Raw genomic sequence first — 23,845 nt, 5'->3', positions numbered from 1 at the left:
CAACTTTATCTTGCAACTGTTTTTTTATTTCTGCTCTCATATTTCTTACTTCTAAGAATCTCTTGTTCTTTTTTTCGTAAATGCGGTATTTCCAGTCTGCTAAGCCAGTTGCCACATATAGGCTCCAAACAATTAGAGATGGTACGAGATAGGCTATGATTAGGTGTTGAGATGTTTGGTACTGATACTGAGTGCTATAGGATAAAAAGACCTAGAGAAATCACTGTCTGCCAGAAGAACTTGGGACAACTTCATGGAGAAGATAGATGGGATAGGACCTGGAATGTAAGTTTGGGTAGGTGAGGAATGGCAGTGTTGAGAGATGGAAAAAGTGTTGGCTTTGGAACCAGGCCCAGCTGAGTCACTGTGACACCTGCGAAGATCCAACCTCTCTGAGCGCCAGTTACCTCATCTTTAATGGGACTAATGATATCTACCCCCTAGGATTGCTGTCAGGAGAGAAATTATATATGCAAAGTGTTTGGTACATAGTTGGAATTTAATATTCTTTATTCTGTAAGTTCCTTGAGGCCAGAAAACTATCTTCTCTAGCCACAGTTCCTAGCCCAGTGCTTGTACATGGTGAGCTCTTACTATAGATAATGAATGAATAAGTGAGTGAAGGAATAAATGAATGAGGAGAGGAGAGCATTCCAGGAATAGTGGCCAGGAAGTTGGAAATAAACATGTTGTTGGGATCTTGGCCTGACTAAAAAGGTTTATATATTGACAAGTATTCATGGAAATGTGTCTGCAAAGCTGAGCCGATACTTTTTGGAGGGAGCAGGAGGAGGTAGTGTGGGGCCAGTATGAGGCATTTAAATTAATGACCAAATCAGAATTAGAGAGTTTCTGGCTCAGTTAGAAACTGAGCTGATTTGAGTTTTCAACATGAATAGTTGAGCAAGGGATTTAAGCTCCCTGAAGTTGTTGGGAAAATGATTCCTGCTCTTTCGACCCCAGAGGGTGGTAATAATAAGGATAAAATGAGCCAGTAGATGTAAGTGTGCTTTGTAAGTTTGTGGCAGAGTTTCATTGGCTCAGGGAGCAGGTAGAAAAACAGACACCCTTGTTTATCCATGTGGCTATAAAACCAACATGGCTTTAAATCTTTGGAAGCAATAAACTAATAAGCCATAAATGGGGTATGTTTCACCAAAAAAGTATTTCTTCCCTTGCCCTTTTCCTTAATTTAGCAATATATATTTTTCATTTTTAATTTTCCCAGTGCTTAGACCTATGCTGTCTAATCCAGTGGCCGCTAGCCACATGAGGCTATTTAAATTTAATTAAAATAAATAAAATTTAAAATTCAGTTCCTCAGTCACACTAGCCACACGTCAAGTGTTCAGTGGCCACATGGTCTAGTGGCTGCCATTCCATCATCGCAGAGAGTGCTGTTGGAGAGTGCTGGGCTAGACTGTATAGAATTGCGGTATGTGTTTATATATATTTTTTAAATATGTACTTTAGTATTGTTGTATTAGTTTTATTCTCTCTGACCTTAATTTATAAAGCGGATAAATGAAGCTTGTTTCTCTAAAAACATTAAGCTGTTTTTCACTTACATGGGCCTCAGTTGATTGGTCTCCTACTTCAGAGGCTCTCTATTGAGAACAGGTTGCCTAACCTGAGTGAAGTTAATGGATTTTCTTAAGGAGGTAACAGGATGTAGAAGATTGAATAATTCAGAGTGCTTCTAGCCTAATTGGAAATGTAATTGATTGTGTTTTGCCAGATGTCATTTCAAGAATGTCTTTTTCTTTTAAGATGCTAAAGAAAACCCTTATGGTGAGGATGACAATAAGAGCCCATTCCCCCTGCAGCCCAAAAACAAACGCAGTTATGCCCAGAATGTGACTGTCTGGATCAAACCCAGTGGCCTGCAGGTAACATTACCATTTATGATGCTCTCCACTGGGGACAGGAGGAGAGATTCTGGCAGGCAGGCAGACATTTGATTTGATTTTCCCTTCCTCTGATACTTAGTAATTCATTTACTTCTAATGTTTGTCATTATTTCCAAAAAGGATTTGAGGTGGCAGCTCAAAACAGCTATATAGCAAAATCATTTTTCACAAAATTTAGAGCAATACAAAACCCAGAGGAAGAGGGGAGACAATTGTGCCAGGAACCCAAGGCAAAATGATAATTGTATTTGGCTCTGAGCTTCCTGCTACCAAGGTCAAAAAAGAAACATGTAGGGTTATATGGTGTTTCTTGGCTGATAAAAGGAAGCATATCAGTTTTAGAGAGACACATTTTCCTGGCATTGAATTTTAATGTAAAATTTTTAACATGGTGAGGCATTGAATAACATAATGGCTGTTATCTTTAACAACAATTTTGAGAAAGAGGTAAAAATCTTCATGTGATTATTTCTTCCATTCCCACAGTAGAAACCAAGCCATAGCATTACACTGTAATTCCACAAAAACACTTCCATGGGAAGCTAAGATTATGCTGTTATCAAGGTATGCTGCTTTTAGACAAGGCAGTCAGTGACATTTCTCCTTCCATCGACATAAAGTCATTTATACCTATTTTTAAAGATCACTTTTTGAGCCTTTTTTCTCATTTGAGCACCACTTTATTTTCTCTGTTCCTCCAATGAGTCCAATGTAAGTGAGAAGAGGCAATCAGGCACCTGACAACAGAAGTAGCTTCAGTTGATGGCATAGTCTCTTCTAGCCTCCCTTTCACAGAGACTGTACACATCCTGCCATGGCTAAGGGGGCAGGGGCCTCTTCTCTTTGTTGGAAAATCAGGTTCTCCCTCTTTCTTGCCATCCCTGACCCCAGCACTACCCTGTCAGAAGAATAACTGAATTTTCCTAAAATTATTTTTTAAATTTTGTTTTGATCTTGGTATATTTTTTTATTGTGGTGAAATATACATAACATAAAATTTACCATTTCAACCATTTTAAAGTATACAATTCAGTGGCATTTAGTACAATCACAATGTTATATGACCATCACCACTATCTCGTTTTAGAACATTTCATCACTCCAAAAAGAAACCCTGTACCTTAGGCAAGTCACTCTACGTTTACATCTTCCCCCAACCCTTGGCAACCACTAATCTGTTTTCTGTCTCTATGGATTTGCCTATTGTGAATATTTCATATAAATGGCATCATACGTGGCCTTTTGTGTTTGCCTTCCTTCATTTAGCATGATGTTTTCTACGTTCATTCATGTTGAGCATGTATCAATATTTCATTCCTTTTGATGGCCGAATAATATTCCATTGTATAAATACGCCACATTTTGTTTATCCATTCATTCAGTTGATGGACATTTGGATTTTTTCCACCTTTTGGCTGTTGCAAATGCTGCTATGAACATTCATCAAATTTATTTTTTCTTTTGTTGCTGTGCTGTTGTTGTCATTACTAAGAAATCATTGCCAGATCCAAGGTCATGAATATTTACCCCTCTTTTCTTCTAAGAGTTTTATAGTTTTAGCTCTTACATTTAGGTCTCTGACCCATTTTGAGTTAATTTTTTGTATATGGTGTGAGGTAAGGGTCCAACTCCATTCTTTTGCATGTAACTATCCAGTTGTCCTAGCACCATTTGTTGAAGAAACTATTCTTTCCCCCATTGAATGGTCTTGGCACCCTTGTCAAAAAGCAGCTGGCCATAGATGTATGGGTTTACTGGGTATGTTTCTATGAGACAAGTTCATTTCTGTCACCAAGGAATTTATTCATCAAGCATTTTGAAGGAGGGAAGTGCTTTACTAATGTTGAACAGAACAGTGACAGTAACTCAGAAGGGATCCTCATCTTGACACTAACTCTATTCTCATTTTCATTTCTCTAAACATTTAAAGCCATCCTTTTGTATTCTTTCCCCTTTTACCACAGAATTCTAATGTTGAATTCTTTTTACCCTCGATAGACAGATGTACAGAAGATTTTAAGAAATGCAAGGAAACTACCTGAAAAAACCCAGACGTTTTATAAGGTGAGACTATCAGAATTATAGCGGAGGACCCTGGGATGTGTGCCAAAAATAAATGGTTCACAATAGTTAGAGTGTGGGGTAGCAGAGTGAACGTGGACAGGAATTAGAAACGTATGGCTTAGGGGGCCAGCCCAGTGGCATAGCGGTTAAGTTCGTGCATTCCGCTTTGGCGGCCCAGGGTTCGCCAGTTTGGATCCTGGGCCTGGACCTACTCACAGCTCATCAAGCCATGCTGAGGCAGTGTGCCACATAGAAGAGCCACAACTCTACAACTATGATACACAACTATGTACTGGGGCTTTGGGGAGAAAAAAGAAAAAGAGGAAGATTGACAACAGATATTAGCACAGGGCCAGTCTTCTTCAAAAAATAGAAAAAGAAATGTATGGCTTGTGCCTCCGTTTTTTATCCGTAAAGTCGGTTCTGTAGAAGTGATAGGTCCATTGCTGCGCTAAAATCCAAGAATTGGAAGTGTTTAAACGGCCTGGTTCTGTGCAGAAAGGCTTCTCTTTGGTGGTGCTGCTGTGATGGCTGAAGGAAGTTGCTGACAGGAGTGTGGGTCATAGCCCTCAACCCTCCTCACCACTCCCATAATGGTATCCAGTCTAACCCCAAGCTACCAGTGTAAGTGACTTCCTGGGATGGTGATTGCCTGGGAAGTCAAGATGGTGATTCTTACTGTACCAGAGAAGCTGCTTCCAGGAATGACTTCTAAAATTGCACATTTATGAATTGCAAAAGGATGGCCCTCCAGCTAATCCAGAACCATTGATGGAGAGAATAAAGTTACAAGGGGTGGGGAGAGGCATTTAAACTCACTCCTTGTTTCTCCCCTGTCCTTCTGGTGTTTGACTGAAATTAAATTAAGTGGCAGTGTGAGGTATGCTGTGTTGTCGATTGTGTCCTAGTTTGCTAATCTTAAAATATGGTACACACAAGCAGCCCCAGGCTAGCATCTCTTCCGGAGAATATACATGTTACTTTGTCTGAGTGTTATCTCATTACCTTTATGTCACTGTTGTCTTCAAACCTAATTTTGTAGTGAGCTGGTGAAATCAAGAAAGAGCAACTTTAATCAGAGTTCAGCCAGCAAGAGTTGCTCAGCCCACCATACCCCCCCCAACTGAAGCCCGTAATTCACACAGGCCCTTGATGACCACTCTTTTGGCTGTAGCCCATATCTCCCTGCAGAGCTTTCTACACACAACTGTCAGCTGTCTATTCAAGATGGCACACTTGTATTTTGGCCTTCTTCTGAACTTTTCCCTTGTTAACAGATGACAGTAGAGAGGTGGTCAGAAAGTCCATTTCTTTTCTGGTTTTATAAAATCCTGCCTCTCAGAGCTGGAGAGAGCCTCTACCAGATGACTGCAGCGGGCAAGGAAGAGGTTAGCCTTCTCGTTTTGTAAATGAGGCCACTGAGACCGAGAGAGGCTACACAGCTTGCCCAGATCACACTGCTATGTGATTGATGGGGCACTTCATATTTCTCTGCCTCCACCCACTACTCAACTTTTCTTTTTGTGACAGTCTTCACATCAGACTTCCTGACTCCTTCAGAGCCTCCTCAAAACATGTTCATTGTCATTCAGTCTGCGGCCCAGCCAGAGAGGCACCAGAGGGTTAAGAGCCGTCTGAGGTTTGGGGCAAGCCTTTTCCAAACCTGAGTAACAGGAAAAGTAATCCTCCTTAGAGTTATGAGTAAACGAAATGACGTATGCAAAGTGTCTCACCATGTTTGGCTTAAGTGCTTATTGACTGTGGTGATGACAACCTGTTTCAGACAGCTGTTTTCCTTACCTGGCTGTCTGATCCTGCAGAGGAACTGCTTCCCAGTCATGTCATCACACTCCTTTGTTATTGGCATCTCTGTACAAGCATTTGTTCTCATATAAAAATGCTCACTTAAGTTCGAGGATCAAGGAGAACTTATTCTAAGCTGAGCATTTTGAAAGTATGTGATGAGGAAAATGCATTTCAGGAACATTGGTGTTTCTCTTGTTTCAGGAGCTGAACCGTTTACGAAAGGCTGCCCTGGCCTTTGGTTTCCTGGACCTGCTCAAAGGGGTGGCTGATATGCTGGAAAGGGAATGCACACTGCTGCCTGACACAGCCCACCCTGATGCTGCATTCCAGCTGACCCATGCTGCCCAGCAGCTCAAGCTGGCCAGTACTGGCACCTCCGAGTATGCTGGGTATGACCACAACATCACACCTTTGCAGACAGACTTCTCTGGGAGCAGCACTGAAAGAATGTGAAGCTGACTTTGGGAGCCTGCCTTCTTTTTTCATTTCAAGTGAAAATGATTTGGGATAAAAACCTTTCTAGTCTGATCACCTCTGCAACAGCCACCCAAAGACCTCCCTGAGGCTGCCTCACAAGCACCACTTGCTGGTCGGAATGACTCCGCTACCGTCTGAGAAGGGTTCTGAAGGGTGTTGGGCTGCTTGGGCTTTGACCATAGCTTTCTGAGGCTCAGAGTCTTTAAGCCCAAAAGACAACTGTTGCTCCCACGATGGACACATCTCCTGAGAAGCTTGAAGGACTAATGAGCACAAAGCTTTCTCCACCTTCCTCAGGAAACCTAACCAGCAAGGGTTCTCTGGCTTTCTGAAGGCATCTTCTCTTCTCTCCTCTCTCAACCATAAGGACATTTTCAAGCTTCTGTCCTTGAAACGAGCAACCCAGAATGTCTGGGACTTGCTACGTACAAGCCCAACGCCACCAAGGTTTAGAACTTGAGCAAAAACTTGGTGGTAACTCTTAGGTGCTTTGGTATGTCTTGAGACAGACTTTTAAACAGCAACCATAAATGTATAAAATGATTCCCATTTCTTCAAGGTTCTTTTTTAATGAAAATAAAATATTTGATTTTCTATAAAATAGTTTCACAGGGAAACTACTGGGTCTTTGTCTTTTGGTCTGTCATATCACTTGAATATAATTTCAACTTCCTAAGTGGCACAAATTCTTAAATCATGAGGGTTCTTGGGGCTCCATATTGACTTCCTTGTTTCTGACACTGGTTAGGCCTCATTGCCTAAGCCAGATTCCATCCAGGTAGATTCTGACAGATAATTATCGACAATTATAATTCCAATTCATCAGCTACCTTCATGACCTTGGGCAAGTCATGTAACTTCTCCAGGCTTTATTTACATCATCAATGCTTTTCAAATTGCTCTGTGGACCACCTAAGGTATTACTCCCTCAGGCTTCAACCCAAGCAACCATTTTTGGTTTAACATGCTGAACTGCTATACAATATTTATCTGAACAGTGGACTTTATCACTAATAATTTGAAAACCATTAGACTAAATGATCTTTAAACACAAGTTATTAGGATTTTGACTGTAAATGTTTAATAGAAATACACAATCTTTTGCTTTCTCAGACAGCAATAAAAGGATTTATAACAATCACTAAGAATACAAGATTCTGCCATGAAGATGCAGCATAATCTACTGCAAAGCTGATCTGCCCAATTACACACAGAAAGTCAGTTGAAAGAACATAAGTTAATACAAACAAGTGTTGACAGAAGTTGCAGACATGCAAAATATCTTTCAGTGCAATGAACTTGTAAAAAATCGGCCAGCCTATGCTAATCAGATGTTTTTAGGTCAAACCAGGTTTCCATCTTGGGCTCAGAGAAACAGCAAACTCATTGAGTCCCCTTTCCCCCAGGAACAATGGGAATGGCAGAAGAGAAAGAGCTATCATGTCTTAAATTCGTTTATACAAGCATTACTTCTAGCACTTATTTTACTTGGTTCACTTGGAATGTATTAGAAGAAACTTATGTTTTTGACCATGGCCAAACTTCATATTGTCTAGATTTTTTTCAGTTCCTCTGTTGGTGGGTTTCCTGCCAGGAATCTTTGTTAAAGGACCAGCTGGTGCTCCTCCAGCCAGAGTTCTCACTCTGTTTTCACTGTCCTACTGCAGACAGGTGAAACAGCAGAATAAAAGCAGGTGTTTTGGAGGTATATTCAAAAACAGACAATTCCACCACTCAATCTGACAGGTACCCAAGTAAATGGACTCAGCCAGTGCAGGGGAAGGAAGGTTGAGTTTGTGCACAGCCTAAGACAGCTGTAGGTGTGTTTAGTCTGACCTACTGTAATGTTTCCAGTTTGCCAGTGGCTGCACTGCCAGCAGCTGTCTTACTGCCAGTTTGACCTTTCTGACCCCTGTAGCCATTTGGGTCAGAACTCTTAGAATCTCATTGTTTTCTAACTAATGTTTCATCTTTCTTTCGTGTTGAAAATAGTTCTGTTTTAGCTAGGAATGAAGTAAGTGATCATGGTCTTCCAAGGTTCTGACTGGTTTCTCTCCAATCCTTCTGTGCCTCTCCAGGGCCCACACAGGGAAGCACTGCAGTAACAGATGTTGTTAGGCCAAAAGATTCAGAGGAAATACATGTTCTCTAGCCCCACTCGGACTCAGAAATGTTTTATCAATGATTTCAAAAAAATCAATGCCACCCCACTTAAGTAACCCCTTGGGTACCAAATATATTAGGTCCTGTGTGAGTCACTTTCACAGCCTCCTATAAAGCAATATAGTCTTGCTTTTTTTTCACAAGCAATAGCTGAAAAGAACAAATCCCAGCTATAAGAATGGCCGGTACCTGGGAGGGTCAGGGCACTGAAGAATTATCTCTGGCCTGTGTGCAACAGACTGACTAGACACTGTGGGTGGGAGTAGGGCTGAGTCTTTTGTTGTCACTAACAGAATATACAAGAACGAACCTGTCATCAGATATCAGGAATCCATGTCATGCAAGTACTACACTAAGATAATACGGTAAATTCAGGAATGCTACTGGGGAAACGAGAAGATAGCCTCGCTGAGAATGTAATCGTTTAACTTTTTAAAAAAACTTTTACATCAGTACAAGAAGGTAAAACTGTAAGAATTATAGATTAGGCTCAAACTGGCAAGAAGTCATCTAAATCTCTCTTTTTAGTGAGTCTTTTTCTTTTTTTGTCCATAGCGCCGCCTGCGCTGTTTATAAAGGTGACGGAAATTTATGTATAACCCTGAAAAAGAAAAGAGGCCAATTAGAAATGAGAATCTTTGTCTTTGTTTACAACCAGAAGCTCTTGGGGCAGGGACAGTCTCTAGTTGTCTGTTTTTCATATCCCAAAGCACCGTGCTTATTGCACCTGCTCAGGAAGTACAACTTAGAACAAATTACTAACAATGCAGTAGAGACAACTCAATTTTTTCCCAGTGGGTTTACAATTTAATTTTCTCCCATATTTTATTATGAAAATTTTCAAACATACAAAAAAGATTAAATCGTTGCACAGTGAACACCACCTAGATTTAAACTTGAACTCTTTATTACATTTACTTTATCACATACCCATTCCCATCTCATTTTTTATATATTTCCATGTAAGTTCCAGACATCAGTACATTTTACCCCTAAATTGATTAGAGTTCCATGTTCTTTTTTTCCTTTCTTTCTTTCTAAGGTAAGGTTTACATAAAATGAAATACATAAACCTAAGTATAGAAACAACTCAATTTTTAATTTAAGGCTATGCAATAACATGTATTATGCAATGGTCTAAAAGTATGAGACACTTTAGGAAGCACGATTCGGTGAATTAGAAAACACAGAATTTCAGAGTGAAAAAATTTCAATCCTACTTGACCACTGACTAGTTCTGTGGCTCAGCCTCACCTCAGTTTCCTCATTGTACAAGAGGGTTAAAAACCCTTATTTTACACACTTACTGTGAGAGGATGTATGTTTAGAAAAGCACTTTGATTTATATATAAATGTAACTCATACTGCTTCTAAATTATGAAAATTTAGGATTTATTTCATTCTGAAAATAACAATTACATGTTCATTGTAGGCAAACTAAATATGAGTATAAAACCTTGTAAATTAGAGTGTGCGAAAACATAACACAAAGCCACTAGGGTTAGTGCATATTAAGATACTTCTACCCTTCTAACTTTTTTAGTGAAATATTTTAGCAGTTTTTCCAATGCTTATTCCTCTTTTAGTATGCCCACCTCATGGAGCCCAGTTGCAGTAATACTAGATTTACACAGTAATAGAGGTAAAGAGCTCTTTTGATGAGAGCATTTCCTAAACAGAAGCTTACTCCCTTCAAGGGCCAAACATTTTAATATTTTTGGCTAGAAATCTTTCTGAAATGGGTTATATCCTTTCTGAAACAGAAAAGAAAAAATGGAATAACATTTAACCTTTGGTAAAAGACCTACACCCATAATGTATATTGTTTAACTGTGCTTCTGCCATGTGCTGATACCTGGAGAGGATCCTAAAGGGTGTAAGTCTCTTCTCCCCTAGTACTAGGTGACCAAGACCACTAGGCTTTCTGGCTTCTTGAGTTTACTTTTTGTGGTCTTCCTCTCACTGTTTGGGGTAGCCAGCCTCCAGGATGGTCCCCAATGATCCCTACCTCCTAGTATTTCATACCCGTGTGGAGTCCCCTCCTGTACCAGGTTGGTCTGTGAAACCAACAGAATATGGCAAAAGCGATGGTATGTCACTTCTGAGATTAGATTATAAAAGGCAATGTGGACGTGACAGAGGTGCTAATTATCACTACAATGGCAATCATATTACAATACATAAATGTATCAAGTCAACAAGTTGTATAAATTTACACAAATTTACACAATATTATATGTCAAATATATTTCAATAAAAAATAAATAGATAAATTTTTAAAAAGGCAGTGTGGCTTCTGGCTGTCTCTCAGATCACTTGCTCTGGGGGAAGCCATGGCATGGGCAGCCATATGGAGGAGTACTGTGGCAAGAAACTGAAACCTCCTGTGCACAGCTATGTGAGTAAGCCTGGAGCGGATTCTTCAGCCGCAGACAAGTCTGCAGAAACTGGAGCCTCAGCTTGACTGAAACCTCATGAGGGACCCTGAGCCAGGGCCACCCCGCTAGGCTGCTTCCTGACCTTCAGAAACGTTTGTTGTCTTCAGCTGCTAAGTTTGGGGGTAATTTGTTACACAGCAATAGCTAACTAATATACTATCTGCTGACACATCCTTCTGTTACTAGGAGACCAGACAGCTCTACTTATTTAGGGCCACATCAAGACCTTTTGCGAACTAAAGCAGGGAGAAGTACATAAATTATATTAAAATGTGTTAGAATTTCATCTAAACAGTACTTATAGTTAGGAAGGCTTTTAAATCTCTCATAATTGCAATAATTTAGGTTTACTTCCTTTTGTTTTCTTTTAGTTCTTAATTTTTATGAATTAAAGCAAGAATTTGTGATTTTATATAAAAGTAAATTAATAAGCAAGCAAGCAGGGTTTACATGAGGAGCAGGGAGCTCTCCTATTGTTAGGTAGAAGCTTTATGACATTTCTTGGCTGCTCAGGGGCCTTGACTGCCTTCTTCCTTTCTTTCTTTACTTTTCTTTTTTTTTGTGAGGAAGATCAGCCCTAAGCTAACATTCGTGCTAATCCTCCTCTTTTTGCTGAGGAAGACCGGCTCTGAGCTAATATCTATTGCCAATCCTCCTCCTTTTTTTTTTTCCCCAAAGCCCCAGTAGATAGTTGTATGTCATAGTTGCACATCCTGCTAGTTGCTGTATGTGGGACGCGGCCTCAGCATGGTCGGAGAAGTGGTGCGTCGGTGCACGCCCGGGATCCGAACCCGGGCTGCCAGTAGCCGAGTGCGCGCACTTAACCACTAAGCCACGGGGCCGGCCCCCCTTCTTCCTTTCTTGATGCCAGTTGTATTACTACCTCTGGATAAGGAATGTGCTACTGAAATTAGTAAAAGTAAAATGAGCTTCTTATTCTATTTTAAAAGAGCTTCTTATATTGTCTTAAACATGAAATATCTTATGGTGACTTTAATAACCAAGAGCACCTCAAGAAGATAACCCCTGGAGATTTGGGAAGAAATACTTCCATACACAGAATATTCTCCCGGTGGGTCTGTTTTGCAAAGTAATCCTTCTCTAATTCTATACTACATTTTTGGAAATAAGAATCCTAACAAGGACTTGTAAAACTTTGAATAATTTAACTCTACCCTCTAAGAAGTGACAGGAAAAAGTCTATTACAGAGAGAATACTTACCTAAAAATAACATTATAAGATAAATCTGAAGAAAAAAGGAAAATCTAACTTTGATTTTCACTGGATATGGCAACGTGAAACTGAATCTTCCTGTTTCATTGAATACTGGAATGGACTGGATCACTGAGACGGCTGAAAGCAGAAACAAGAACTTGTCAGAAGCAAATGAAATACAGTCACATCTAGTGACAGAACCTTCTAACCTCAAAGTTTCAGTTCTGGGTTTATTGAAAATGCTTCCTCCCTTTTGTACAGAGGGCTCACGACTCTTCATCTTTTTTTCCCTCTAGCTTTCATAAGAGACAAGCCTCCAAGCTGACAACAGAAAGATGAATGAGGAACAGTCACTTGATAGCATTGGGCTACAGTTTCCTAGTCTATAAATTGGAGAGAAAAATCCCACCTGACTCTCTTACTAGGTGTTTGTCAGAATAAAACGAAGTCATCAGTATGAACTTGCTTTGGAAAATTAAAAATACCATATAAATAGGAAGTATGCAATACATGACCACCAGGCTTCCAAACCTTACAAAACAAGCTACTTCCCTGAAATACTCTGGGTATCAGGAATATTACAGAAGGAAGTCACTAGAAAAAAATTCTTGAAAAGTCTAATACCCATATATCAGACTAAGGCTGGCAGAGGGAGGAAGAAAGGTCTGGGCTATCGGCTTTGCTATCCCTTGGAGCTAAGCTACAAAACCTAAAGTTCCTGAACGTACCTTCTGCCAAACATCCCAAAGGATATACGGGAATCCACACAGTGTAACGAAGCCATGTGAGCACCTTCCAATCCATGTCAATGCAGGAAAGCATGTAGAAGGGGTACCTATTGAAAATAACGAATTTGGATGTTAAAAGCCATTTCAGGTTCTGAACGCAACCCTAAAACACCATTCAAGAAGAATCACTTCACAATCAGCCACACATGGCCTCTTCAGAACAGAATTATAATCCTGGGTTATCTACCCACAAACTTTCATCATCCTCCTCCCCAATCTTCAAAGGATGTGAACTCTCTTTACTGGCAGACTATGTTTAGGTCTCAAAGGAACCCTCTTTGGAATAGTTCAGTATATGGAATGAATGCTCAGAAGCTTTTTGGCTTTATTCCTCGTTCTGATCTATGTTCCAAGTAGGTAAAGATGACAGACACTGTGACAGATAGTTTATCTCTGGATAACCGAATGTTATCAAAATAAAAGTACATAAAGACCTCTAATCTAGAATCGGATATACTCTATTTAAAGAGATACGATAAAAAAAGAAATTTGTTTCTTCCTAAACAGTGAAAGTTAGTATTAAGTACCTCTAATCTCTTTCACCTTTGTATTAAGTAGATTAGAGGGTATCCTGGGTGCCATGGGATACAGACCATGGTTAAGACACATTCTATGGCCGCTACTGCCTGTTCTCTCTCTCAACTGTTAACTTCGCCAAAACACCACCCAACCTACAGCTGAGGAGTCAATTTGCAAAATTCTTGCTCCACTTGACTGTCTGATAGAGAAGCATACATCTACTTTAATTGGATCTTCTTTTTTAAGACATTTCTTTTATTGACAAGTGAGAATGGAAGAAGCAGGTACGAGGCAGATTCAAACTTCAGTAATCTTGTAGTAAAAGATTCATTTCTATTATCTTTTCCAGAAGGCTGGTCTTCACTAGTTCCACCCAACCTGGATTGCTCCTTCAACCCCACGGTTCTTCAGCCCTTTCAAGAATTTTTCCATGTGAGCAAGGCCTCTCTTTCCAACAACAAAGCAAGATCCTGAAGGGTAGGATGGGTCTTTCATTTCTCTGATCTCTCCCTCTGCTCCCCAGCGCCCAGGCTGGTACTATGATCCAATGACTGCTTTAGAAAAACTCTGCCTCCCCTTTGGAGAGCACGAAGATGCAGCTGGAACTCTCCACAGATGGAACCTTAATCCCAAATCAAATGAGACTCTGGATAAGACAGCAACTCCCTCAAGAAGAGAGCTGCTCCAGAAAGGGAGAAGCTTTCCAACACCAACTGGCATTTCTACCCACCTGAAAATTTCAATCGTGCTCCACATATAAAACACAAAGAAAACCACAGCTTTGTTTTGCATTTCTTCCATGGTGCCAAGGACGAAAAACAAAATGAAATTTCTCCCAAGAAGCTATTAAAAGGACCAATAAGAGAAAAGTTTAAAAAGAGAGTAAATATATATATATATATATGTTATCTGAAACCTAATCCCACTAAATTCAACGTAAATAAAAAAAGATTGAGCTCAACTAGTTTAGTCCTCTGCTTCAGTCCTAGAACAAGTTAAAGTGCTCAAACCAGTCTTTTTGAACAGACGTGTGTGTGTACGTGTGTGTGTAAATATATCATCATAAATATTTTTAAAAATACACACACATTCAAACACAGTTTCAAGGATACTGCCAAATGAATATTTGTGTCTGCATAATCCAAGTTAAGAAATAGAACTCCCCATAGGTAACTACTATCTTGTGTTAACCATTCCACTGCTTTTCTGTATAGGTTTACTGCTTACATATATATTCCTAAACAGTATATTGTTTCATTTTGCCTATCTTTAAACTTTCTGAAATCATGCTGTATGTATTATTCTGTGACTTGCCTCCTACTCGATGTTACCTTCCTGAGACTCATCCATGTTGATGCATGTGGCCCTGCCCAACTCCAGGAGGCTTCACGCACACTGTTACATGAATGGCATTCCCTGGAGCCATGCGATGTGATGATGCTGAACCTGTCCTTCCATCTTGCCCTAGAAATTCTACCTTAATGCTTATTTGTACTAGTCCTTGATATACAAAAATATTATTTCATATTAGTGGGTCACTCATTATCCCCTTTTAGTTTTTAAACTAAATAGCCTCATTCCAAGGACAGAAAAACTAGAAATAACAAGGCTACTGTATTAACACCATTTACCATGCAACTGATATAATTAGAATGCCAGAACACAATTAGAGGTGGTATACCAGAAAAAGGTAGAACTATAAAAATAGTACTCCAGAAGAGACTAACCAACAATCACCTGGTTCACCCTGAGTCTGGGTGGGTGGTATTTAATGGTATGTAATTGCATAGCTAGGAAACAGGCAAGGAGGCTGAAAGACTTTGATACCCTGTTTCTGATAGCAATCTTTCAAATATTAAGAAACAACATAGATGTATTGCAGGGGGAGAAAATTCCCCACATGAGTCAGAAGAACCACCTTCACATATGGAAGAAAGTCTGAAGCGAAGCGTTTCTAGGTATTATACTGCCTTCATCTATCCAAGGTGGGAGGAGACCAAGCACCTCTCTATCTAAGAAGATCAAAAGTAGATTTTTCTGCTCCTGCCTAAGAATCAAGTTTCCCTAGTTTTAAAGCTCTTTTTATAACTTTATGATTTCATGAAGATGCTATAAACAATGATATAGACCTGAAACAGCAAAAGTCTACTTTGGAAAATATCCCTGAGGCTTGAAGTTTTCCTCCTTGTTCAGATAAAACAATGCTATTCCTGTGCAAAGCTATTTTTACTAATTGAGACTTTTCAGCAAATAGTGGCAAATCTACTAAATAAACACTGAAATCTTTCATTCCCCACCCTTGAGGTTGATTATTCAATACCTGGATAAGAGAAGGCACCACTGGTGACTTAGTGACTCCAATTGCTGCATTGATAGTTTCCACAACTGACAGCATCTGGCAGAAATACATCATGTCAGCCACGGTGTGGAATGTGTCATAGAAGGACTCTATGGAACAAATACACATCAAGGGTAAATCAACTGGCAAATCCCAACAGAATTATTTCTCAAATTAGATAACTCCTCACATGAAAGGAATTTTAGGAAAGGTATAACAAACATCCAGAAAGATTCAAGTTTACTATCCAACTAAGCTGGTGGGAAGCAGGCCTGTGGGGTCATTAACAGTAAACTCTACTGGTTACCAGAAAGTTAACACATAAATCCTGTGTGACCTTCTCATTTTACAAGGCAAGAAAAAAAGCATACCTAGACTTCATTCAGTTATTATATACTGAAAAATCTATATAATTCTTTTCAGATCCATTACCTCATTTAATTTAAAGCTAAAACTCTATCACATATATTGAATGCAACCTAGCCATGTAAAATCTTAAAAACTATACAATCATAAATAAAGGCAGAAGTGCAAAAGCATTAAATAAAATTAATTTTCAAAAACCTTGTGTTTATATATTTAATCCTAATAATTCTTATTCTGAGAATCTATCCTAACTAAAAAAATCCAAAAAGAAAATGCTTAGGAACAAAGTTGCTCTCTGAAACATTAATTCTAAGTGCATTAAAGTAGAAATGGTCTAAACGTCTAAGATTATGGAAAGTTTGAGTAAACTATAGTATATCTACTTCATAGAACATCATATAAGCATTTTAAATGACAGTTATTGCTTCCATGAGGTCAGCAAATGCGGTATCAATTCTGAGTGGTCCGTAATATCCTTTACTTTTCATACTGACCCTCACTTGACATCCTGCATTCCTACATGCCTTTCTACAGTGTTTCTCAACCAGGGCACCACTGCCATTGCAGAAAGTTTAGGATTCTTGGCTCTCTGCTTATTAAATACAAGTACTAGCGCCTCTGAGGATCTGGCAGAGGTAGCTAACAAACACGACACCATAGCAGCCTCAAAAGAGTGTGGTTTAGGGGCCGGCCCAGTGGCACAAGCAGTTAAGCGCGCGCGCTCCACTGCAGGCGGCCCAGGGTTCACCAGTTCGGAACCTGGGCGCACACCGATGCACCGCTTGGCAAGCCATGCTGTGGCTGTATCCCATATAAAGTGGAGAAAGATGGGCACAGATGTTAGCCCAGGGCCAGTCTTCCTCAGCCAAAAAAGAGGAGGATTGGCAGATGTTAGCACAGGGCTAATCTTCCTCACCAAAAAAAAAAAAAAAAAAAAAAGGTGTGTGTAGTTTAAATATCAGATGAACAAAAGAGGCCCTTACAAAAACTGAAAAAATGCTCTACTATTTTTGCAAAAATGATCCCCTTTACAACCCTGCTACAAAGTCAAATGTGAAATGAAGAATGGTATATGTTATTGTACAATTTTGCCAGAAGAATTCCACCAGTAAGTTCAAAATTTGACTAATTTTCATTGATGAATTAATGCAAAGTTACAATTTAAATTTTGCTATATATAAGATAAAAAATTTATTTTCATAATTTTAAATGTCTCTTTTCAAGACAAAATCCCAATCAAATCTTTTTGCCACCATTTACAATGAAATCTGGGGAATTTCAGGGGACCTAAGGGGATTCACTTGGAGTGGCATTTTTCCTGGACAAGTTTTCTGAAAAATGAGGGCCTCCTATACTTTGAAATAGAAAGTTGTGACTTAAGATTTGGCATATGGTAAACAAAAATTAGATCTTGTTGCTCTGCCTCTGATTTTATGGGAAATTCATCCTTGTTTCAAATCAGGAATAGAAATCTGATTTCTAAAATGACAGTTATAAAGAATATTAATAACATTAAAATGCTTTTATTATTGTTTTAAAAACAAGATGCAAAATTGTATATACAGTATTATCACAATTTTTAACTACAGGAGAAAAAAAGACTAAAAGGAGATGTATGGAAATATTAATAGTGACAGACAATGCCGTATTCACCTCCTTTTCCTTCCCCCTACACTTCTCCCTGATTTTCCTCCATTTTCCAAACTTTCTTAAATCCATACATTTAATTTTATGATTTGGAAAAAAAGTTTTGAAAGTACTAAAAGGCACTTGTATATTAATGGAATATGATCTAAATAGTGGCAGTTATACATCAAAATCCTTAATAACAATATGCCCTTTAATCTCACAATTCCACTTTAGGAATTGTTCCTAAGGAAGTTATGTGGGTTCAGAAAGATATACACCAAGGTGCCAAGTATCTGTTGCTCTCATAGATGGAATTCCGGAGAGTTTTTTGTTTCGTTTTATTTAAGTCTTTATTTTCTTATTTTTCTCTAATTAACATTTATTTTTGTAATTAGAAAAAAATAAAAATTTATTTAATAAAAAAGTATTCCTTAATAGAGAGCTAGACAAACTCAAACAAGAGTTTCTACATAAGCCCAAGAGTTTGCTGCTGTTTCCTTAGCACAAGTTTAACAAGTACACGTTTAAATGAAAAAACAAGTACATGTGCAGAATTTGCCATTCACCAACATCCTTTATTCAAAAGGAAAAAACTGCAAAAGGCAAACTATGACCTCGGGTGCCAGGCCCCAGGTCCTTACTATATCTTTGAGGACTGATAAGGGAAGAATTAAACCAGCAGCTCCATTCCCGCAGGTGGTTAAGGAAGAGGCTCAGAGCCAAAATAGAAATTACAAATCCAGGCAGCTGACTTTAAACACATGACCCAGATAACCTAGCAGCTTTTGGACTGGATCACCTAACAGCCAGCAGGTTGCATAGAAACACTTGGAATCAATCCAACTATGTTAGATTAAACAAATTTTTTATGTATTTGAATGTCCTTATTCATTCCACGGGACTTGTGATAAATCTATACTAATGAAAGCTACAGGTCTGAGAACAACTGTGTCTGAGACTTCCTTTGTTCTTTAAATAACTCACCTGTAGACCTCTGGTCACACATGAATATAAGACACTAGGCGTTTGGGAAGTTTTCCACTAGCCTGCTACTGTGCTCTGCAGAATTCCAAGTTGTTAGGAAGGCTGGAAAACAATGTGCACTTCTTCTTTCAAAGGGCTCTAGAGCCAATTACAATTCAACTCTACAAAATACACACGGGAAAATTGAGGACTGAAGACTGAAAGAGCCTAAAGGATTTTTCTCTCTGTTTAAATAGAATTCATATTTTCCATTATACTTATATTTTTCCTCATATTTACTTTACAAAATAAAGAAAAATATTTTAATTATCTATTCGAACCATTTAAAAATGGTGCATTTCCTTCCAATATTTTTGCATGTATTGGCTCAGTTTTTTCCTCCTTTTTATATCAGTGTGATCAAATTGGAAGAACAAACTTATATGTTACTTTTTTAGCCTATTGTAAGTATTTCTCCATGTGATTACAAACTCTTTGACACTTTATATTTGCTTAACAACATTCCACTGAGTGAATATTCTAAAGCAATCTCTCACTGATGGACATTTAGGTAGTTTCTAATTTGTCACTAATATAAACAATGCCATAATGTATATCTTTTTGAAAAAGCTTTTCTTGAGGTTTCAGTTTTCTCTTTAGAACATATTTCTAGAAGTGACAAACCAAGTTCAAGGATATGAACAATTAAAGTTCTTGATGCACCTTGTCAAATGATTTCCAAAAGAGTCGTACGTCCCCTCCCAGTAGCCATTGGAGTGTTCATTAAATTTAGCCTATGTCCTCTTGAATTAGGTATCTTTTATAACTTTGAAAAATTGATAAACAAAAAATATTTTATTTTTCATCTCATACAACATTTTGCTGTATTTTTTTTTGGTGAGGAAGATCGGCCCTGAGCTAACATCCATTGCCAATCTTCCTCTTTTTGCTGAGGAAGATTAGCCCTGAGCTAACACCTGTGCCCATCTTCCTCTATTTTGTATATGGGATGCCGCCACAGCATGGCTTGATGAGCGGTGCACAGGTCCACACCTGGGATCCGAACCTGCAAACCCCAGGCTGCCAAAGCAGAGCACGCGAACTTAACCACTATGCCACCGGGCCGGCCCTGGTGTATGTTGAATTAGCTTTATTTCCTCTTATGAACTGCCTGTAATGACTTTTGTTTATTTATCTACTGGGTGGAGTTTTCACATTTTTAAATCAACTTGTACAAAGTTCTTTAGACGTAAAAAAAAGCAACTCTTGCTGATATTTGTTGCAATTTTCCACCAACCTTCCATTTCCATGCTGCTCACCTCAGTAAGCTTTTAATCTTTAATGTTGTCTTGACTGGGATGTTTTTAAACATACAGGAATTTGGGTATTTTATGTAGTCATATATATTGACCTTTTTCTTTATGATTTCTTCTAACATTTTTAAGCTTAGAAAGTCCTAACCCTCCATGTGAGATTTTTATCAACATTTACTTATATCTTCTATTATGATTTAACTTTTTGATATACAACTATTAAATCCTTTGGGGAAATTTATTTTTGTATAGTGTGAGGAGAAGAGTCAAACAGATTCCTTGCCTCCCTCATGCACCCAAACCTAACCAATTTCCCTTGAAAATATTATTAGATTTCCCATCCAATAAAAAATTATTGGATAATATTTCCCTTTCCATTGATTCATGATTCCTTTTTTATCATATATATATATAACTTGGATACATAGGGCGTAAGAACTATTTCTAAGCCAACAATCGACTCTATTGATTAGTCTATTCTTACATTAATGCTATATCATTCTTTCACATCAGGTAGAGAAAGTCTTCTCCCATTACTCTTTCTTCTCCCAAATTATATTATCTATTTATTGTTCACAATAAAATTTCAGAATACTTTAGATCACATTCTCAAAATTTTTCCATTGTCATTTACTTTGGCCAGAATTCTGTTAAACATATAAATTAATTTAGCAAGCATTAATATCTTTGTGATAGTCTTTTCATTCAGTTTTAGAATAGTCCATTTGAGAATCTATTTAGGCTCTGAAGAGGTGAGATCCCTTTTGGACTTGCAACTTTGGCATGGAAGTATCATAACACCAATCTATCCAGTTAAAATGAATTATCGAGTAATGAATAGGAAAGGGACGCTAGCCCAAGACATGCCCTTGGCGAGCTGTTTTGACATGGACCATTTCTTTGACCTTCTTTAAGCCTGTTTCCTCACCTGGTAAATGGCCAGAATATCTAATCTGCTTGTTTCACAAGGCCATGGGAAATAAGAGATATGAAAGTAAATGAGAGGCATGAAGTGCTACACAAATATGGGGGGTGGGGGGGGGGCGGGTACTATAAATACCAAAGGCAGAGAGTGTTACCTTCGATGAGTAGTGGGCCAAACTATCAAAAAAAGAAAATTAGCCTCAAAATTTTGTACTTGCCTTTTCCCAAGATAAAGAACCGCACAGTCATATTGACAAATATCCAGGAGAATCCCAAGAACTGCACAAGATTATACATGAACAGGTATCCTTTCTTCAAGTTTGTAAGAGCTGAAAAGCAAAGTAAGGCAGGAAGCTATTAAAAGCAGTAGTCATAGCAGGAGAGGGGTGTATGGGGCAAACCCAGATGATTTCATCCCTTTTTCCTACTGGGGTACCCCAAGATCCCACACAAATACCTGGCCCAGGTCGGTACCAGCCTGGGCTCCTGGTCCCACAGAGGAACAGATAAGGAAAAATTACGAGGAACATTGTACTCCAAGGCATGTCTTCAGCGGTCTTTCCCTTCACAGCCTTGAAGGATAATTATACAGATATAACAAATCCAAGAAGAAAAAAGAAAAATTGCCCCTGGCAAAGAATGACTGACCAGTTTAGGAGGCATTAGAGATGGGAAATAAAGTTACAATCAGCTCCTGCTCTTGTCATCTTAGTATAATCTACAGTTTCTTCTTTTCTGGAATTTTTTAAGGTCATGCAGGTCAACTAGCTCAAAGAGATAGAAACAGTAATGAAAAAAAATCCTGATATTAGACCATATATTCATTCAACCAAGCATTAACTGAACACCTACAATGTGCAAGGTACTGTGAGGGGCACTACTGGGATTTAAAGATGGTTAAGACATGATGCTGCCCTCAAAGAGTTTACAATCTAAAAACCGTAATATAACATGGAGAGTGGCAGGTAACATCTTGTGAAAATTCAAGGTGAGAAAATGACATTAGGCCGGGGAAGTGGAAATCAGGCAAGTCTGCATGGATGAGATGATATCTGATCTGGGCTTTGAAAGATGGATAGAATGAGGATATAACCAAATGAGGAAAATTATAAACTGAGAGGCAGGACAAGGGACATTAATTTTGTCTGCAGCCTAAGGTTTGTGAAGACACAGCCAATTAGAGTTAAGGAAGGAGTAAGGAGCTTAGACAGAGTCATGGCTGAGTCCAAGGAGCAGGGTAAAGGAAAGGATAATTCTCAAGAGAAGAGCTAGGGAGTTCAGATTTTGCTGCCACATATTTATTCTTAGACTACAGATATTCTACATACACACTTTGTTGATGCTCAAATAATCACGGTAAATAGTGTGGTCAATCAAAAGAAACGTTATCCTAAGGGGCCAAAAAAATTCAGACTTTTAACAACATTTAACTACTTAAAAGTTTTTCTTCAATTACAAAACTACAAAAAATTACATTTCCCCATCATAAAGAACTTCTTTCATCAGGAAACTATGAATTTAGATAAAAGATAGTTAAACCTTTATCTAATATCTTAAAAATCCATATATATGAATTTTTACATATTTTTGTAGTTTATCCCTCTAAAACAATAAAAAAATTAAATTTCAAGGTGGCCTTTTTATGTTGTTTTTATTCTTTACCTCCACTAATCCTCTCCTTCTCTTTGCTTTTCTAAAAGAATATTCCTCTAAATTAGTAGTTATTCAAATCTCTTTTTAAAGCAATGAAATCTCCTTTTCAAAAGGAACTTAACTGAGAACCCCAATACATAAAACGCCAAAGCTGAGCTGCTCTGATTGGAGTGGACCTGCTTGCTTGGCCTATCCCTCCAGAGCATCTCTGGGAACCCCGGGGGTACCATGGAACAGAGTTTGAAAACCACTGCTCTAACACTTTCCCCTTCCCAACTAATGGCATGCCAAATAAGGACCACTAAAACTTGAAAAAGTTCAATTTAGGACAAATGAGGAACTCTTATTTTATTCTGCTTTTCAGTATTAGTTTTATAAGCTTTCATGGTTCTCCCTCTAGAATGTAAGCTCTTGTAGCACAGGCGCTATGATGAATTCATCGGCTTCACACTTCAAGGGCCTAGTACAATGCTTTCCACACAGCATGAATTTACTAGATAGCTGCTGAATTTAATCTATGTCACCCAGAAGATATTACACTTACAGAGCTTCTTGCTTATAGGTGGGGTTGGACAGATAGAAAAAGAAATGGACTTTTTAAGGTGACAACCACACTCATTGGTGGCACAGCCCTTGAGATCTCTGTTGGGAGAAAAACACCAGGCTGGAAGGAGTGTAGCCTTGGGCCTACACAGTATTCTCACATGTCTGTGCAGGACTCACTGCCACCTATCATTAGGCCAGCCCAGGAGACTAAGGTTCTTCCATTCTGCTCTACCAGCGCTGGTGTACTCAGATGATGTTAGGCCCCAAACAGAAGGGAAACATTACAAGCAAGGCTTTTGATGTGGGTGTCCACAGCTTAAGCAGTGGACATTAAGGATTTCTCATCAACTCACCTACACAACATCAGCTATCTTTTCACATCACACTCATCTATACCCTCATCTCTATCACAAGTTAACTGGTAACTACCATAGCAGCAGGGGCAACTTACTTTCAGGAGAGCCTTGGCTTTCCATCCTGAGTTTATTTAGGCGTTCTTCTTCCTAGAATTTGGACAGAAGTTTTCCAAAAACACAAGTTAGAATTCCCAGATGCTTGCAAAAGTCCACTTGCTGGATAAGTGATCTGACTCCCTCAAAGCCATCTCCTCCAATTACATCCATGCTTTATTGGGGAACATGTCCTAGCTCATGATGCCAAAGAGTCTGACTCCTCCTTACTGGGTAGCACTAGCATCACAGAATGCTATGATCATCCACTGCTCACTGAACT

At 38.7% G+C, this 23,845-nt stretch overlaps 2 protein-coding genes across 3 annotated transcripts in view; one reads left to right on the top strand and one right to left on the bottom strand.

The window, feature by feature from the left end:
• Nucleotides 1-6,879, top strand: part of INTS14 (integrator complex subunit 14) — a 33,151-nt gene extending 26,272 nt beyond the window's left edge. For both annotated transcript variants that reach the window (XM_058541866.1, XM_058541865.1), the window contains exons 10-12: nucleotides 1,771-1,889; nucleotides 3,909-3,974; nucleotides 5,982-6,879. In XM_058541866.1, the coding sequence (XP_058397849.1) occupies nucleotides 1,771-1,889; nucleotides 3,909-3,974; nucleotides 5,982-6,233 (437 nt within the window). In that variant the 3' untranslated portion in view covers nucleotides 6,234-6,879. The remainder of the gene's footprint in view (nucleotides 1-1,770; nucleotides 1,890-3,908; nucleotides 3,975-5,981) is intronic.
• Nucleotides 6,880-7,293: 414 nt separating this feature from the next.
• HACD3 (3-hydroxyacyl-CoA dehydratase 3) overlaps nucleotides 7,294-23,845 on the bottom strand; it is a 39,862-nt gene continuing 23,310 nt past the window's right edge. The window contains exons 5-11 of the mRNA XM_058541867.1: nucleotides 23,565-23,616; nucleotides 21,133-21,243; nucleotides 15,702-15,829; nucleotides 14,112-14,224; nucleotides 12,803-12,909; nucleotides 12,081-12,212; nucleotides 7,294-9,021 (exon numbers count right to left, since the gene is read on the bottom strand). Coding sequence (XP_058397850.1) covers nucleotides 8,945-9,021; nucleotides 12,081-12,212; nucleotides 12,803-12,909; nucleotides 14,112-14,224; nucleotides 15,702-15,829; nucleotides 21,133-21,243; nucleotides 23,565-23,616 — 720 coding nt within the window. The 3' untranslated portion in view covers nucleotides 7,294-8,944. The remainder of the gene's footprint in view (nucleotides 9,022-12,080; nucleotides 12,213-12,802; nucleotides 12,910-14,111; nucleotides 14,225-15,701; nucleotides 15,830-21,132; nucleotides 21,244-23,564; nucleotides 23,617-23,845) is intronic.

This window comes from Diceros bicornis, chromosome 5 (genome assembly GCF_020826845.1).
Source record: "Diceros bicornis minor isolate mBicDic1 chromosome 5, mDicBic1.mat.cur, whole genome shotgun sequence".
Lineage (NCBI taxonomy): Eukaryota > Metazoa > Chordata > Mammalia > Perissodactyla > Rhinocerotidae > Diceros > Diceros bicornis.
Note: the sequence above shows the minus strand (reverse complement) of the source record. Positions and strands in the feature narration are given on the sequence as shown.